This window comes from Neovison vison, chromosome 12 (genome assembly GCF_020171115.1).
Source record: "Neovison vison isolate M4711 chromosome 12, ASM_NN_V1, whole genome shotgun sequence".
Classification (NCBI taxonomy): domain Eukaryota; kingdom Metazoa; phylum Chordata; class Mammalia; order Carnivora; family Mustelidae; genus Neogale; species Neogale vison.
In genome coordinates this window covers 20408370-20426363 of record NC_058102.1, presented here as the reverse complement: position 1 = coordinate 20426363, position 17994 = coordinate 20408370, and the positions used below count along the sequence as shown (strand labels likewise).

The 17994-nt window shown below is 39.3% G+C and overlaps 1 protein-coding gene across 3 annotated transcripts in view; it reads left to right on the top strand.

Annotated features, from left to right (window-relative positions):
• The window catches only part of ANO4 (anoctamin 4), a 380838-nt gene that overhangs the window by 210710 nt on the left and 152134 nt on the right, over positions 1 to 17994 (top strand). For 2 of the 3 annotated variants that reach the window (XM_044227349.1, XM_044227346.1), the window contains 2 exons: positions 3302 to 3346; positions 13349 to 13480. In XM_044227349.1, the coding sequence (XP_044083284.1) occupies positions 3302 to 3346; positions 13349 to 13480 (177 nt within the window). The remainder of the gene's footprint in view (positions 1 to 3301; positions 3347 to 13348; positions 13481 to 17994) is intronic. The other variant, XM_044227348.1, reaches the window with a different exon arrangement.

The following is a 17994-nucleotide window of genomic DNA, read 5'->3' as shown; positions in this document are numbered from 1 at the left end:
ACGGAAATAAAGAATTAAATACTTTTGATTCACAATTTGCCCATAAGAACAAGTCAGATGACAGAAACCAGGCAAACTGGTGCCAATTCTAAAATATACCTCCTAATGAGCTGTGGAAAATTATAGAGACAGAGAGGCGCTAGGGACACATTTAGAGAAGGGCAATGTCCATTCAGAGGTCTGTAATGTATCTCCCTGGTGTATCTTGTTTTCTTTGTTTATTGGCCTTTATATTCTAATACCAAGTCAAAATACAGGCTGGGATTTCTAGCATCTGTTTATGTTGAGGCAAAATTCTCAAGGGAATTGAGATAGCCATAGTTCTGAACTTTTGATTTATTTATTTATTTATTTATTTATTTTCAGCATGACAGTATTCATTATTTTTGCACCACACCCAGTGCTCCATGCAATCCGTGCCCTCTCTAATACCCACCACTTGGTTCCCCCAACCTCCCACCCCCAATCTGAGGGGTTTGATTTATTTTTGTATTTAAAATGTAACAAAGAAATCTGAGAATCCAAGAATTAAAAAATATATAAAATCACTTGAGTCATTTATCAATTTAGTTTTCATTGAAACTTATTTACTATAGTTATAATTAAAGCCAGTTATTTATCAATTCTATAACTGTCCACTATGGATTAATGCTATATTACACATAAAAGCCAAAAGGAAAATGAAATCTGTGCTTAGTTACAGTCATATATATCAGACCAACATCTTATAGCCAACAATCAAAAGTCTACATTCTGATGTAAGTGTGATAGTAAAACTTAGTGAAATTGATATATTATCCCTCTGAGCAATCTCACAAAACCTTCTGCCAGAACACACTTTTCAAGCCAAGAACCCAAGCAGATTGTACAAACTTGAGCAGTGTTAACGCACAGCAAGTTCCTTATACCTGGAAGCACATCATATATGAAGGGCCTGACTGTATCATAGCTAACACTCCTATATGCTCATTACATAGCAAGGAAGTGCTGCCTTCAAGCAACATTAATACTTCCCTTATTAAGAGAATGTGATCCAGGGAATAAATGATAACCACAATAACTATGAATAATGTTCTTTTTAAATGTAGGTGTTTCTGCAAGACAGTTTTAGGAGACAGTACTATTTATGTGTGGACACTAATTGCTCTCATAAATATTGATGTGATTTTACCTAAGCATAGCTTCACTAGCTACAACCTGATGTATTTAAAGTGTGTGCTATTATTTTATCCAGTGTTTCAGATAAATAACTCTAGCCTAAGAAGATCTATGTATTTCCAAAGGAGGAATTTTTATGCCATATCACTTCAACAAAATGTACAAATATCAGTTTGGCTACATGTAGATGCCTCAAAGAATGTTCTATGTATTTATTTTTTTTCTGTAGATTACACTTTTGAATCCCAGGTATAGTCTTCTTGGATTTTTATTCCTATAATGTTTGAAACAAAGTTGAAGAATAATTTTCTTATGGGAAGTTGTAAACAAAATTTGCTTCTTAAATACCTGTATGTCCATGGATATAGACTCTTTTTAATTAATAGACTGATTTTAGGGCATTTTTAAGTTTACAGAAATTTGAGTTGAGAGTACAGTGTTCCTATATATCTCTTCTCATCCCATTCACAGTTTCCTTATTGTTACCATGTTGCATTAATGTGGTATCTTTGTTACAATGAATGGACCAATGTTGATGTATTATTATTATTATCTAAAGTCCATAGTTCAGTTTAAGGTTCACTCTTTGAGTTGTATAGTTCTGTGGGTCTTGAGAAATCCATAATATCATGTATCCACCATTATGTATCACACAGAATGATTTCACTGCCCTAATTTCATCTGTCCATCCCTTGTGCTGCCCACCCCAGAACAAACCCTTAACAACCACTGCTTCTTATTGTCTCCATTGTTTTACCTATTAAAAACATGAATATATTTTTAAGTTTTCACAGATATACAAAGAAAGTTGTATGTAGACTTCCCATTTTCCATAAGTATCAGAATACATATAAACCACATCAGTTTCATTACTACTCCATTGGTGAAAGCCTTAACTATGGAAAGGCTGACTGCAGTTTTTTAAAAATATCTAATCCATACACTCCCCATTCAAATTACATCCTAAATTTTATCTGGAATGCTTTAAAAATGCAGATATAAAGAAGTACAACACATCCTTAATAGTCTCACCTTTTTTAATGATTTTTTATTTTTTTATTAACATGCAATGTATTATTAGCCCCAGGGGTACAGATCTGTGAATTGCCAGGTTTACACACTTCACAGCACTCACCATAGCACATACTTTCCCCAATGTCCATAACCCCACCACCCTCTCCTCACCCCTCTCCCCCCAGCAACCCTCAGTTTGTTTTGTGAGATTAAGAGTCTCTTACGGTTTGTCTCAGTCTCACTTTTAATAGAGTCTCACTTTTAACAGATTTTTTCCAAGATTCTCTGTTTTGTTGTTGTTGTTGTTGTTTTTTAAAATAAATTTATTTATTTTCAGCATAACAGTATTCATTATTTTTTCACCACACCCAGTGCTCCATGCAATCCATACCCTCTATAATACCCACCACCTGGTACCCCAACTTCCCACTCCCCCGCTACTTCAAACCCCTCAGATTGTTTTTCAGGGTCCATAGTCTCTCATGATTCACCTCCCCTTCCAATTTTCCCCAACTCCCCTCCAAGATTCTTTGTTTTATCTATTTAACTCACCTATATTAGGGCCAGTGTTTAGGTAGTATTCACTAGTGTGGTTATTTGCAGCAGGATGTTGATCCTGATTAGTGTTCTTCCCATACTAGTTGTAAAATACATCTTTTTATATTACCTTGTCTATATCAAAGGAAAGAAGGCTTCTGTAAACTAAAGTGCTCTGTAAATATTAGCTAATATAATAGTATGTCCATTAAATTGTGCATGTTGCCAGCCAGCTGGCAATCCATTTCTTCATTCCTTGAAAAAAAGCTGACCTCAGCTAAATTCATACAAATACCAGTTGCCCCAAATCATTGCTCTGCACTGGCTATGTAGATAAGGAGTGACCCAAAAAAAAAAAAAATGATGATAATGAGATGAAGAAATATCAATGGACAGTATTTCATAAGATTTCATGACTCAAATGCATGCCCTATGTTCCCACTACATTTCTCACTGTTAATCTCTTTTTAGTTTTTTCTTCTTCACCTCTTACAGGCTTCTATCTTCAATCTCCTTTCCTTCCTTGCTAGTTCAAACTGTAACTGACGATGGGTTTTCTTCTCGACTGGCTTCATTTTTGCTGTTCTTCCAGGAGAAAAATCTATTACCTGCCCCGCCGGTACAAGTTCATGAGCAGGTTAGTAGCATGCTTTGTCATAATGTGTTTGATATGCTGGCCTGTTTGTCCCAACAATGACAAGGAATATGAGCTGGGGAGGATGAGCTTTTGTCCCATGGCAAAAGGGGTTTCCAAGGGCAATCCAAAAATCGCTATTTCAGGTTAGCCTGAAAAGAAAAAAAGCAAGATGGGAATGTTTCTCTCAGAATCTTTCCTATGATTTCTCCACACTTGGAAGGACAGCATTTATCTGCAGTTCTGTCGGGGCTGCTTTTTGTCTTTAGCCTATTCTCTTAGACAAATTACCAAAAAACCCAGATGTTCAGCACATCTTTGGTCTGAATGTTATTTTTTTCTACACAATCCCACCCTCCACCATAAGTAACTTGAAATCTTGAAGTGTAGATAATCAACATCTCAAAAAGCTGATAGCTGTCTAGCCCACCCCCATGGGTGGGGCCCTCCTATGTTAGTAACATTTTGTTAATAAAGTATGCAGATGTATTACCTTATCAGAAGCCCTTTCTACCCCCCTTTTTTTTCTTTTAGCCTCCCTCACCCACCCAAAATTCTACTGGCTAAAGATTGCCTTTAATGTACTATGTATCTTTATAAAATTTGTTTCTTAATTTTTTGAGACATTAGGGAACAAGGGGGAAGCATCAATGATGTCCTATAATTCAATTCTATTGTGATCACTGGAAATCTAATTTTAAAATTTTAATTGGTCTTATGTAATCATTTACCCTGAGCTGAGCTAATGGTTAAATTTGGAGACCATTGCATTTCTCTGAAAATCCTTCTCTTTTCAGTTCTGTGAGAATTAAGATTTATGTTTTCTCTGTTTATGTGCTGTGCAAAATATAAGAGTAATTGACATATTCTAGTGGGTTTACTCAAATGCATGTACATTCAATAAAGTATGATATAAGAATTGACATCCAAAGAAACCAAGATGTGTTTTCCAAAATTTCCCTCTGCAATATCTTTACTTAGCAGTGCTTCTTTGCTTAGACTGTAGCCATGGCATTTGGATTCACCATGATTTAGATTAGTCCCTTGTCATATAATGACCCTCTATAAAATCCCAAGATAACATATTAGCCTATATCAGTAGTCCTCTATAGTTTTCAAACTTTAACCAGCATTAGAATAACTTGGAGGGCTTATTAAAACACAAGATTGATGGACCTGTCCTCTAATCTATGGTGTTGATGTCCACCTCTCCACCTGGATGGTATGTGAAGGCAAGGATGGCTTATCCAATTCTATATTTCTGGTACCTATCACCTAATAGATGGGGTGAATAGGAAAATGAATCTCTACACATGTGAGAAGATTTGAATGAGGAAAAAGGAGGTCACAAAGAAAAGCATAGAAAAACCAGTGTGCCTGAAGTGTCAGACACAGACTTGGAACTGAAACATTTGCCCTCACTATGGAGGAGGGGTAAGCAATGAGGGCTTGAAAGAAAATGGTGTAAAAGGAACCAAAAATCTCAAACTTGGATTGGACATCAAATATCATCAAGTCCAGCCATTCAGCAGATACCTGAACCTCTGCTAAATGGTCAGCCAGCCCGTGTTTGAACATCTGTGGAGACAGGGAATTTCAGAACACAACTGTGGGTACCTGACTTTTAGGAAATTCTTTCTTAAAATAAGCCATAATATCTCTGTCCCTTCAGTTTTTACTCCAAAGAACGTTCAGATTACAGTTCTCCCTGGATAGATGAAAAATAATCTACAGAGCAAAAAAGGCAAAATGTATGAGAAAGATTGTGAAATTATAGGCAAAAAGACTTATTATTTGGAAATTGGGGTGGGGGGAGAGAAAGAGGTTTCCATATCTAAGGAATTGGGAAAATGTTGAAGGTAAAAGGAGAGTGGAAATTCAGAAGAGATATGGCTATGGTGAGAAAGATGATGATTTTTGTTTTAATAATCTTGTATTGTAACTCACAGTAGGTCTTTGACACATAGGTGTCCTGAGGCCCTCTGGAAATGATGGCAAAGCAATTGAGAAAAACAAGGCTATTGATGGCAAAGCAATTGAGAGCAAGGCTAGAGAATCCAATTTGGGAGTCTGAAGTATAGAAGTCATGACTTGAGTCAGAGGAGTGGATAGAGTTCCCCAGGGAAGGACTAAAATGCAAAAAGAAGGCCAATGGCAAGTCCTTGGAAAATCTCATTAAGAAGGCAGGAAGAGATGGAAGGAAGATGAAAAATAATAATTTAAGAAAGAGGCAACCTAAGGGAGGACAATGTCAAAGGGACCAGGAAAGAGTTCCCATAAAAATGGGTGTTCTTCAACTTCTGATGGAGGCTGAGAGATGAGAATTGATTTTTAATATTTAGAAGTTAGTGATAACTACCATGATAGCAGTCTCCGTGAGAGATTGTTCTCAAAGTTGAGTGGACCTCAGGATTATCTTCAGGGTTTTTTAGTACTCAGCTTATCTAGCCCATTCCACGAGTTTCTGAGATGAGGCAGAATATTTTGCACCTCTATCAAGATCCTAAATGATGCTAATGTGGCTGATCTGGGACTACATTTTGAGAATGAGGGCTGCAGAGAGGAGGGTAATAGAAACCAAATTACAGCTGGTGGGGGATGGAAGGCCCTGATGAATTAGAGGCAATGAGGGATCAATATTACCCTCATAAATTTTGAGACAGAGGAAAACAGAGAAGGGACAGGCTTAAGAACAGTAGCCAAGAGAAAGGAAGCAGAGGAGAGGAGACTGTGTGACAAGGGACCAATCACATATTCTCCATGAGCAGCAGAGAGGTTTTGAATGAGTAGGAGTTTGGGACATCCTCGTTTCTTGAACTGAAAGTACAATTTACTGAACAGTCATCTTTGGCCTGAAAAAGTCAGGCCATAAGAGTGCATAAATCATAACTATAAAAGAATTCGGGCATTGGAAGTCACTGGAAGACTCAGACAAATGAAGGGAAAAGAAATCCTAACTGGTAGTATGACCCATCAATTCAGATTACCTTTTAAGACATTCATTGCTTACCACATCACTGTAGTGGTATACCTTAATGAAGCCCAGTGTACGGTGTCATTTTTAAAGTGCAGTTTGTCAGAAATTTTGCTATCTATTTTAAGTCTTGTTTCACCTCAGGACAGATTTAGACAATGGAAAGTATCTCTTTGTAGACAGCTCTGATAGGCCAAATTGAAGGGCATATCTATATCTGGCTGTCCTGGTTGTACACCAGTAATAAAACATTGACTCAGTATTCTAAAATTCTCTTGTCATACTAAATATGGATATTCAATTTAGGCTTTAGTTTCATCCACTTAAATAATAATTTCATTGCTTCGCAAAAGCCTCCCTGAAACAACCTTATCTCCTTTAAAGCCAAGGGAAATTATATTATAAAATTTCTGAGCAGGCAGAGACATAAAGCATCTTTTCACAAATATCTTTATTTTTGAGAATCACCTGACTCTCATAAAATACACTCATGTAATTCAGATTTATATTTTTCGATTAAATGCTATTTTCATCACGTACTTGGTCCATTAAATGCTCCTTTGACTCTTTGGGAAGATTTATAGGCCTTATAAATTGTCTATCCAATAAAGAAGGGAATTTATCATCCGTCTTTCGCCCCCCTCCCCCATTTTTGCCTTTGCTAAATATTGCAAATAGAGTCAGTAGAAGATGTGATTACAAAGGAACAAATTGGATTATGGTCAGTGGTTTGTAGCTAATGTCTCATTACTTCTCATTCCTTTTCCATCCATTCCCCCATATGCACCTGCCTGATGTTATCCTTTGCAGTCATTTGGCAAAATGTCTGCTGCCCCTGCTACATGATACATTCAGTGCAGTTGCAGTCTTATCAGTTGCATATACAGGTAAATGACAAAATGACTTATATTTTCTATCCTAGTATTAAAAAATTAATATATGTAAATGTTCCAAAGCCTTTGGAATCTGCTATGAAATATTTAGGTTGTGCCCCAGTTAGTAGCCTTGTGACCTAAAAGAATCCTAACTCCTATCCAAGGAGAGGCTATAAATATAGGAGACTTGGCTCTCAGAAGAGGAAAAAGAAATTCAAGGCTCCTGCTGTCTAACTGTTATCAGTCCAGGAGGGCTTCATTTATTACAATGTAGGGCTCTGTGTGGTGCCTCCACTTTAAAAAAAAAAAGAAGAAGAAGAAGAAGAAGTGGAAGAAAGAAAGAAAGAAAAGTTTATCTGTATGTTCCCTCTAGGTATATCATCCCTGAAAATGTAATCTGTTAGAAATGCGATGCTATTCTAATATTCTGGTCTGGGAAAAAGCAGATGTCTCTGAAGTAGCCTATTTCATTTCATTTAGCCTAATTAAGTTGTCAGTACAAACTCCCTCCTGGGTCCTGGTGGCTCAAGGGAAAGGCCTTGTCTTCTTCAGGGTATACCCACAGCATCCAGGTTGGGGCTCTGCACACAGCAGGTAATTTATAAAGGCCTATTGATGGCTTAGTATGTGGGGAGTGAAGCCCTTTGGCATGTGGCCTTTAATTATCACCACTCCTAAGGTGAATAGGATAGTCTTCCCTTTGCAGCTGAGGGAACCAAAAATCAAAGAGGTTCAAGCAGAACCTTCCCACAGCACATTTCCAAGGCACAGCTTGGGAAGGTACAGCACACCCAAATGGGCAGTCTGTGCCCATCTGCCTGTGCTGGGCTGCCAACTCTTTACAGCCACGCTGGATCTGACCTGTCATGAACCAGAACTTGGCAGGGGTGGGGTGGTGGGGTGGTGGTGGCTGAACTTACTGTAATGCTTTCTATAAAAATATCCATCTTTTAGTCTAGATACTAGCTTGACAAGTTAAGGCTAGAAATGCCCAAGTGGATGACTGATCCATTGTCTCCTTACTGATTTGCCTATATAGTCTATAAGACTCAATAAATGAGCCTCTATAAGGCTCAATAAATGGCAGAAATAGAACAGTGACAATGTGTCCAACCAAAATCAATACTAAATCAATAAGCCAACATTTTCTCTTTGCTTTTCCCAGTCAGTGAAGACTTTATTAAGTATGGCCAATTCCTATATTTAAGAGACAAATTGGGTACTTTCTAGTTAGCTGGTTCCTCAACTCTGTAACTAAGAGAATTTCAGGATTGCCTCTTTAGGGAAGTTTATTAGATGGAGATGGGGGCACAGACCTCAATATAGAAGTGAGAATCTTAGTTCTTGAATTCCCATTGATAACTCTACATAAGAGTTTATCATCCTCATCATCTTCTTCATCCTAGACACCACCACTGAACTGAGCATTTTGTACATATAAGGCAATGAGCAGACACCTGATATTTGTTATCTTGTGTAAGTCCTCACCACTGACTCATGAAACGGGTGCATTCACTCAAAGAGGTTTAGTCACTCACTCAGCATAGGACTTCTCACTAGAGAGATGTACAACAAATTGTGAACCTACTTTAACTTCAGAGTCCTTCATCTGTATGAAAGGTTATCCATTATATTGTGAAAAGGAAAGCTCTCTATTAACTTACGTTTGTTTAGGATATAGCCAAGATACTATTGCCCAAATCACCAGCAACATGTAGTATCTAAAAAACAGCAGAATCAGAAACCCAATGTGGGTCTCATGCTTTCCAGCCTGGTGGTTCTTGCACTATGTGTTTTTATCTTGCACTGTTGAAGAGGATCCTCAGTGATTCCTAAGTAGCAAGTTTGGTATGAGAGTGTTTGTTGAAGAGTGGCCAATAGTCATCCAGCCACAGAGAAACAGATCCTTGTTCCCAGAGCCACTGGACTGGCAGGTGGAGTAGCATGTGGAGTGTTAGCCTCAGCATAGGGAGCCTGACCAGCCATGGCCAGGTCTCAAGGAAAAGATCAGATCAAGACTGTTTTCAGAGGTGTATTAATTTCCTATTACTGTTGTAACAGATTCCTGCAAATTTAGGTGCATAAAACAACACAAATTTATCATCTTATAATTTTGCAGGTCAGTAGTCTAGGGGAGGAGACTTAACTGATTTCTCTGCTCAGGGTCTCTCAAGGTTAATGTCAAGGTGTTGGTTGGCTAAGGCTCTTCTTGAGGCCATGAGGGAGAATAATCTTTAGGCTTGTTCAGGTTGATGGCACAATTCAGTTCTGTGCAGATTCTTTAGGATTCTTAGACAAAGGTCATTTTCAACTTCTAGAGGCTGCTCGCACTCCCTGGCTGCTGGCTTTTCAAAGCCAGCAATGCCCAGTTGAGTCCTTCTCACACTTTGAATCTCTCTGCTATCCCCTTCTCCCTCCTCTTTGCCATGTCTAGATAGAGAAAGTTCTCTCCTTTTATTTATTTTTCTATTTAAAATCAATTTAATTAACATATAGGGTATTATTAGTTTCAGGGGTAGAATTTAGTCATTCATCAGTGACTTACAACATGCAGTGCTCATTACATCAAGTGCCCTCCTTAATGCCCATCACCCAGTCCCCATCCCCCCCACCCACCTCCTGCTTATTTCCTAGAGTTTAGAGTCTCTTACAGTTTGTCCCCATCTCTGATTTTATCTTGTTTTATTTTTCCCCTCCCTTTCCCTATGTTCACCTTTTTTTTTTTTTTAAGTTCCACACATGAATGAAATCATGTATTTGTCTTTGACTGACTGACTTCACTTAGTTAGAGGGTATTATGCTAAGCAAAGTTCTCTCCTTTGAAATGGCTCATATGATGAAGTTGGGCCCACCTGAGTAATTTAGGATGCTCTCCCTCTCTAAAGGTTTATAAACTTGCTTACATCTGCAAAGTCCCTTTGCTGTGTTGCATGACATATTCACAGGTTCGAGTGATTAGGATACACACATCTTTCAGGAGTTGTTCTGCCAAACAGAAGAGGGTACAAACTGCTATCCACATTTGAGTATTTGTTTCTGTCATTTTGAAGAGCACACAGCATGGACAAGCATATGTGGTAGAACCTGTACAGTCCATGATTTGTCCTGCTTCATGTAAAGGCCTCCATGTGAAGGCCTATTCACCTACCCCAACCCTCAGCCAGTGTCTCAGGGGTTTTGTTTTTAAGATATTTTTTGAATATCTTTTTTTCCACCATAGTGTTTTAAAAGCCCAGGTCCTCTGCTTTTTATCACTTTTATATTAGCCTCCCTTGTCCTTAAGAAGTTGTTAATGACACTGTTTGCCTGGCAGTTTCTCCAAAGCATTGCGTGCACACCATGTGTAGGCTTCCTAACAACATCAGTAAGATGGTTGATGATGATGATTAGTACATTTTAAAATAAGGTTTAAACAGGTGAGTGATTCCTGGAAGATCACACAGCTGATAAGCAACAGATCCAGGGTTTAAGCACCCCATTTCCACACCCCAGCTTCTTTTAGGAGCATCCCTTCCCTTCCCTCCACTTCTGGCCCCTCCTCATTTTTCAATGAATCATTTTCATTACCCTGTTCCACTCTCTTTTCACCATCTCCACATTTCATTTAAATTGTGGTGCTATAAGCTGTTGCTAAAAGCTGCCATTTCATTCCCATGGAGTATTGATGCCTGCTTTTTCACAGCTTTATTTGTTTTTATCCACACTGAGCGCCATACCCAGCTAGATTTAATTCATAGTCGTGGCACGCAGAGCCCAGATTCTGTAAGAATGTGAACCTTGCAAAGTGTAATCCGATTAGTGCTGCAGACTGGAGATGTGTGGGAGTAAAAGCTCTATTATGAAAAGCTCTGGGCCAATGTCCTTTTTCTTGAATGAGTTTAAAGGCAATCAGATGAAATAAAGCCAGGAGTTACGGGGAAGACCACCAGCTTAGCCTAGGAAGTATAGTTTATGAGTCAATTTAAGGACTAAATCATTGAACTTAGACAAGTTGTAGATGCCAGTGAAGCACAATTAACTTTGAATTGAAAAAAAAAAAAAAAGAAAGAAAGAAAGAAAAGAAATGTCAAGAAGTTGTTCAATTCTCATTGGGGGGGGGGAAGATCGTAATATTAGCAGGTACTCAGTGTACACCATACTTCTGGAGATTTTATGTATATACTGATTAATCACCATAACCCTATGAATTGGGTATTATCATGCCCACTTTTATAAAAAAGGAAATTAAGGCACAACAAAGATAAATAACTTACCCAAGGTCACACTGCTAATATTTACAGAACCAGGATTTTTTTTTTAAGATTTTATTTATTTATTTGACAGAGGGAGAGAGGCACAAGTAGGCAGAGAGGCAGATGGTGGGGGGGGCGGGAAGCAGGCTCCCGGCTGAGCAGAGAGCCTAATGGTGGGGCTTGATCCCAGGACGCTGGGATCATGACCTGAGCCGAAGACAGAGGCTTAGCCCACTGAGCCACCCAGGCGCCCCCAGAACCAGGATTTAAATTCAATCACTGCAACCCCATGTTCTGAGTCACTGTGTTCTACTGTGTGTCTGATGCACATTATGTCACTATACTTCAAGTTTTTTTAAAGAGTGGTGAGGGAGGGAGGACCAGGAGAAGGAAGGATGGAGGAGATGGGAATTGTTTCCTCTCATCCCACTTAGGGCTCTTCCAGTTTGCTATTCTTTTCTGGGCACATGACCTTTAGTAGAATCTTGATTTCTGTGCATGTATATGTGGTAGCTATGAGTTGTCTTTGAGAGGAAGGGCCTAGAAAAGTTGTGAGAATCTTTCCACTTTGAACTTTCAGGGGTTCTGAAGAAAGTCCAGCCACCACTGGGCAGAAGGGGGTTATAGTGAGACTGGAACCCTGCAGAGAATAAAAGAAGTGGTAAAAGAGTTACCTATTATTGTTCATCTTGGAGCTGATTGGTTATAGAAAAAGCAATTCCTTAACCTGGAAATTTCATTGAAAATGATAAATTGCCTTGTAAATATTTTTTTGAATTGGAAAAAAATCCACCCAAATTCCATGTGTAATTAATAGACTTAGAAGGCATTTAGATATTTTCTTCATTAGAAGACTCCATCTAAGAACGACAGAAGTTCTAGTAGTTCTAGTATCAACTGTTTTGATGTGATCACTAACATCAAGAGCCCCAAACCTGCATTCCATTCCTGGCTTTATTCACTGGCTGGGTAATTTGAGCTGGATACCTAACCACCATGGATTTCTTCTGTGATGTGTAAAATGAGTATGGTACCTGTTCATTCTGCCTTACTGAGATGCTATTTGATATGCGCTCTTGGAAGACACTTGCTTCAGTGGATATAGATACCTGATATAGCACAGTTGTTTTTAAGTATGCTGTGCATTTTGCTCCTTCTGGTGGTTTTCTGTGAATAACTGACAATATGGTCACTTGGAAGTCAGATGTTTTCATAAGCAGAAGCCAGAGGAAATCAAGAGGGGGCCAGGGGAAAACTGTCTTGTAAACCACCTTCACAACACTGTTGTTTTCTGTGACTTTGCATCCTTGTGCACCCTGGCCAGAGTGACACATGCGTCATCGTGCCCCTGTACCTTGAGAGCCATGGAATCAGCTTAAAAGACAGAATGAAAGCTGAACTGCCTGGTATCTGAAGAGAGGCAGCTCAGTGAAGGTGTGAGAGGCAGGAAGCAAATCATGACATCATGCTCTGTGCACACAGGCAACCCATTGGGATGTGCTGTCAGCTGCCCTGAGCACTTCCCTAACCAAGAGAAGATGGGGAAATTTTCCAAATACAGAATGAATTTCTAGAACCTGAAGAATGTAAAAAGTTAAAGTCTCTGCTGCTTTGCTTAAGGGGCTGTCCAATTCCTTTCCAGAGCCTTCCAGGCTTGGTCATTTATTGGCATGTTGGTGAACATATAACACTTGGCCACTATTTCATAGACAATAATTTTGAGGTCCTGTGATGAGACTGAAAAAACACTGGAGTTGAGACTCTCTTCTTTCTGTCTGTGAAATGGGGTGTCATGTACTCATGTTCAGTGGGAGTGTCTGGGGTGTCTGGTGTTATAATTATTGCTCTGTGGAGGCTTCCCTCTTATATTTTGGGGCAATGCTGACATGCTGTACCCTTTGGTCTTGCCTTTCATGTACCACAGGATCGATAAACAAATAAGCAGGTTTCGGAGATGGTTACCTAAGAAGCCCATGAGGCTGGACAAGGAGACACTGCCAGACCTGGAGGAGAATGACTGCTACACTGCCCCTTTCAGCCAGCAAAGGATCCACCAGTGAGTGTTTCGTGTGAAAGCCTTTGTCTTACTAAGGACATGCAGCTGTGGTAGACCTTCTCCTGCACGCCTTTGAGTCCTTGGCATGTGGAAGGAACAGCTTAGTGCCCTTCTTCCCTGAAAGTCCTGTGAGTGTTCATATCCCTTTTGTATTTGGGTAAGCTAACTATTCTAACGAACAATCTCCATATCTCAGTGGCCTGACACAGTAGAACATGTGTTCATATATTTGTTGGGTAAATGACCTTCTCCACAGTGATTTAGAGACCCAGGCTCCTTCTATTTTGTGGCTCTGCCAGTCCCCATGTTCAGAGCCCCTTCAGGCTCATCATCATCTAACCAGCAGACAGGGAAGTTGGTCTACCCTTGACCTTATTGAAAAGAGGTATCATCGGTTTGTTTTAATCAATATCTGTTCACTTCTCTATTTCCTTTTCTTCAGCAACTCACCAGGTTCCCCAGGAAAAACCACATTCCTGAGTAGCCCACCTGCTGGCTCTTCCATCAGACAGTCTCTGAACAGTGATTTTTCAGTTTTGACATGCAGGGGGAAAGGTTGACTGAGTAATTGAGCCTTTGGAGTATTGCAAAAGTGATAGAGAATTGACTCTGAAACTTCTGCGATGACAAGAAATTGCAATGGCGGGGTCAGTGGTAGGAGAGAAAAGCATGCCAAAAACTATAAACAACTAGGCAAAAACAGCCTCTCAAAAGACAAATAAGTAAGTTTGGCCCAGCCTTGCTCTCAGCCAGACTTCCGGAATTCCTGGCTCTCCCCACTCCAGCCATAGAGACAGCCTCAGTAAAAAGGACTTCCCCAAGGGGAGGAAGAGGGTAACAGATTTTTTGAAAAAAATAGGTTGCTAACTTTGAGGGAAAAAAACCCAACAACAACAAAGGGCAGTCATCAAGTTGCAGGGAATATATGGTTGGGGCATGTTTTGGCAACAGAAAATCAGTTAATGTCTTTGGACTTCTAGAAGGTGAAGGAGAAAAGAAAAATCAAGGAGTAGATGTTCTGCATCAAAATATGTAATGTTTAACGCAAGGGAAACAACTTTGTAAGCCTCTAAAATAGCCAAACTTTTGATCCCCAGAAGTCAGATTGATGCCAACCCAGCCACATTATGGGAACATTGAAAAAGGTCATTGAAAAAGACATGAAACTCATAGCCTGGCCCCCAAATCCTAGTTAGATCCTCTGCAGGAAATAAGAAATGGAAAGGTTTCACGTTAACTCCAAGATCAAGACTGTGTTGTTTATCATAAAATTTCTTGGACAAGTGATTGGATGTTTTAAATTTTTCTGGAGTAGAGTCTGGTTTACATGCAGAATTTTCTCTTTGCCTCTCACCTGCCCAAGAGAACACCTAGCACAGTACAGGAACATCTCACAATTTTCAGATGAATAGGTACTTATCAGATGGATAAGTGGGTAGTTAGAAGAATCAAAGAAATATAGGGTATGTGCATAGGGTTTTGCTTTGCTTCAAAGGGATATATGTAAATAGAAAAGGAAGATTTTCTACTACTCATCTTCATGCTGGTTACATTTCCTGATGTTCTTTCTTGCTTTAAAACAAATTTCTTAGCAGAATTCTCAATGTCAGAAGCATCTAGGCACCCATCAGGATTTCTAGAAAATAGAACCAAGATTCATATCTCTATAAGTATTTTAAAATATTTAATAAATGAGGAATGATAGCCTGTGAGATCACAAAAGTACTCAGCCATCTCCATCACAAATTTACGAGGTCCTTTTTTGTTATGTCTGGGCATTGGTTCACTGAATAATTAATTCATTTACAGTCTCTGATTTGATGTCTACTTCTTTTTTTTTAATTTGAAAATTCGTTTTCTACTTTTTTTTTTTCTTTTTTCCAATTTATTTATTTTCAGAAGTCTACTTCTTGCCAGGTACTGTCTGGATACAGAGGATATAAAGATAAATGATAAACAGTCTTTACCCCAGCCTAAAGACAGAAAGACCATTTTAAATAATTGTATACATTATGATGAGTGTTACTTAAAAGAAAGAGTGTTCCATACTGCAGATTTGGGGAGAGGTTCTAAAAAATAAGAAGTGAACACACTCAAAAATGCTTGAGACGGGTCTTAAAGATAACATTTGTCCAGGAAGGTAGTGAGGGGAACAGATATCAAGAGAGAATAATTTATGTGTAAAAGTGTATGGGTATGGGGCGCCTGGGTGGCTCAATTTATTAAGAGTTCCATTCTTGATTTTGACCCAGGTCGTGATCTCAAGGTCATGAGATCAAGTCCTGCATTGGTCTTCACCCTGGGCATACAGCCGGCTTGAGATTCTCTGTCTCCGTCTACCTCTGCCCCTCTCTACCCTCACTCCCTTCACCACTGCCAAAAAAGAGTATACAGGCATGAAACAGAAGGGAGTATCTGAAGAACTACAAGTAGTTTTCTGCGTATAGACATAGGGTATGAGAAAACCTGGCATTATTGTTTGAAATAGGAGAGTGATCAGTGAAAGATGAGCTTTCAAGACAGGAGAACCAAGAAGGATAAAGCAAAGGGATAGCTGGAAGGAAGGAAACCTAAGAATCTGGCCTCGGGCCATTATACAATTGGGTGGTGAAGAATTAAACAAGGGTCTTGAACATCATGGGCAGTGGGAATTTTTTTCGCTTTGAGAATTGTCATGCCACATGAACATGTGTAGAAGTAAGACTTGAGGAGTGCTGTCTCTCCGTTTGGAAGTGATTGGTGTAATCAGAAAAAAAAAAAAATCCCTAAAGATGGATGTTTCCCTAAGGTGACACTAATGGATTTAAAGTAATCAGAAGTAGCTGGTTAATGAGCTCCAGGGTTTATAATATGATTTCCTGGTTTTCTAAATGCAATCCAAAACCCCATGTGACTTCTTGGTTTTGCAGAATGGTTGATATTGTGTTTGTCTAGGAATAAAAGTGACTAATATATGTGTGTGTGTGTGTGTGTGTGTGTGTGTGTGTGTACATGAATGTAGAGGAAAAAGAAAAATTAGGAGTTCAATAAATACTGACCAAAGTGGAAAAGAAGTCTTAAAAAATACTTTGTGCTCAGGATAAAGCCCAGAGTCTGAAGCTGGCTGACTAGTTTCTACTTGCATTCTCTGTTGAGTGCTTCATCCACAATGAACTGCTTTAACCTTAACTCACAGCGCCCTTTTGACTCCTGTTGTACAGAGTCTTCCCTCTGTCTGGAGCACTCTTTCCCTTAGACTCCTTTCTTTCAGGTTTCATCAGAGGCATTTCCTTCAGAAAACATCCCAAGATTTCCAACCTTATATGTGAATTTCAAAAACATCATTCTGTATGCACTTGGGAGAATGGGTTGGAGGTGGACAAGTATAGAACCAGGGAGATTTGTTATATTATTTCTAGGTTTTAGAAGTACCATCTTTTTTTTTTTAAACATTTAATTTATTTATTTGACAGAGAGAGATCACAAGTAGGCAGAGAGGCAGGCAGAGAGAGAGGAGGAAGCAGGCTCTCCACGGAGCAGAGAGCCCAATGTGGGGCTCGATCCCAGGACCCTGGGATCATGACCTGAGCTGAAGGCAGAGGCTTTAACCCACTGAGCCACCCAGGTGCCCCTCTAGGTTTTAGAAGTAAATTCTGGGTGAGGTGCATTCTTCTGTATCTTGATAAAATTTATTTTTTTTCTATCATAGCTCTCAATATAGAACCGTATAGGCAGTAAAGTTCTTGAAAATCTATGTCTACATCATCATTTTTTAATCTCATAGTTGGTGCTTAATAATGATTTGTCAAATGAGAAATTAATAGATGAAATAGAACAATCATGTGAAGAATGAATAGAGATGGTGTGAAGTTTGCTCACTGCACACTCCTCTCAGGCCAAATTCAACCCATTCTCTCTTCCAGTGTGGTCCACTTCCATTGTTCCTGGTCTAGTTAATGGCGCTTATATTTGTGCAGTTGTTGAAACCAGAGTTAGGAAGGTATTCTAGACCTCTCCTTCACCTCCACTTTCTGCATTCACTACATCTCCAAAGTCTGATGATTTTCCAAGCTAAGTGTCTCTGTAATCTAACAATTTCTCTCAATGTCCACCATCATTATCTCATTTCTGAAACCTAGAAGTACTGTTACAATCCTTGCCCGTCTCCAATCCATTCTCCCATGTGCTAAAGAATGATGTTTTCGAAATGCATTTCTCATCATGTCACTTGATCTTGTTTAAAAACCTTAGAATTAGGGTGCCTGCATGGCCCAGTCATTAAGCATCTGCCTTTGGCTCAGGTCATGATCCCAGGGGCCTGGGATCAAGCCCCACATTGGGTTCCCTGCTCAGCAGGGAGCCTCCTTCTCCCTCTCCCCCTGCTGCTTGGGTTTCCCTCTCACTGTGTCTCTCTCTGTCAAATAAACAAGTAAAATATTTAAAAAAAAAAACCCTTAAAATAAATACCAAAATTATTGAAGTGACAATAAGGTCTTAGATGGCCTGACCATCTGGCCACTCCTCTCCAGCCTTAT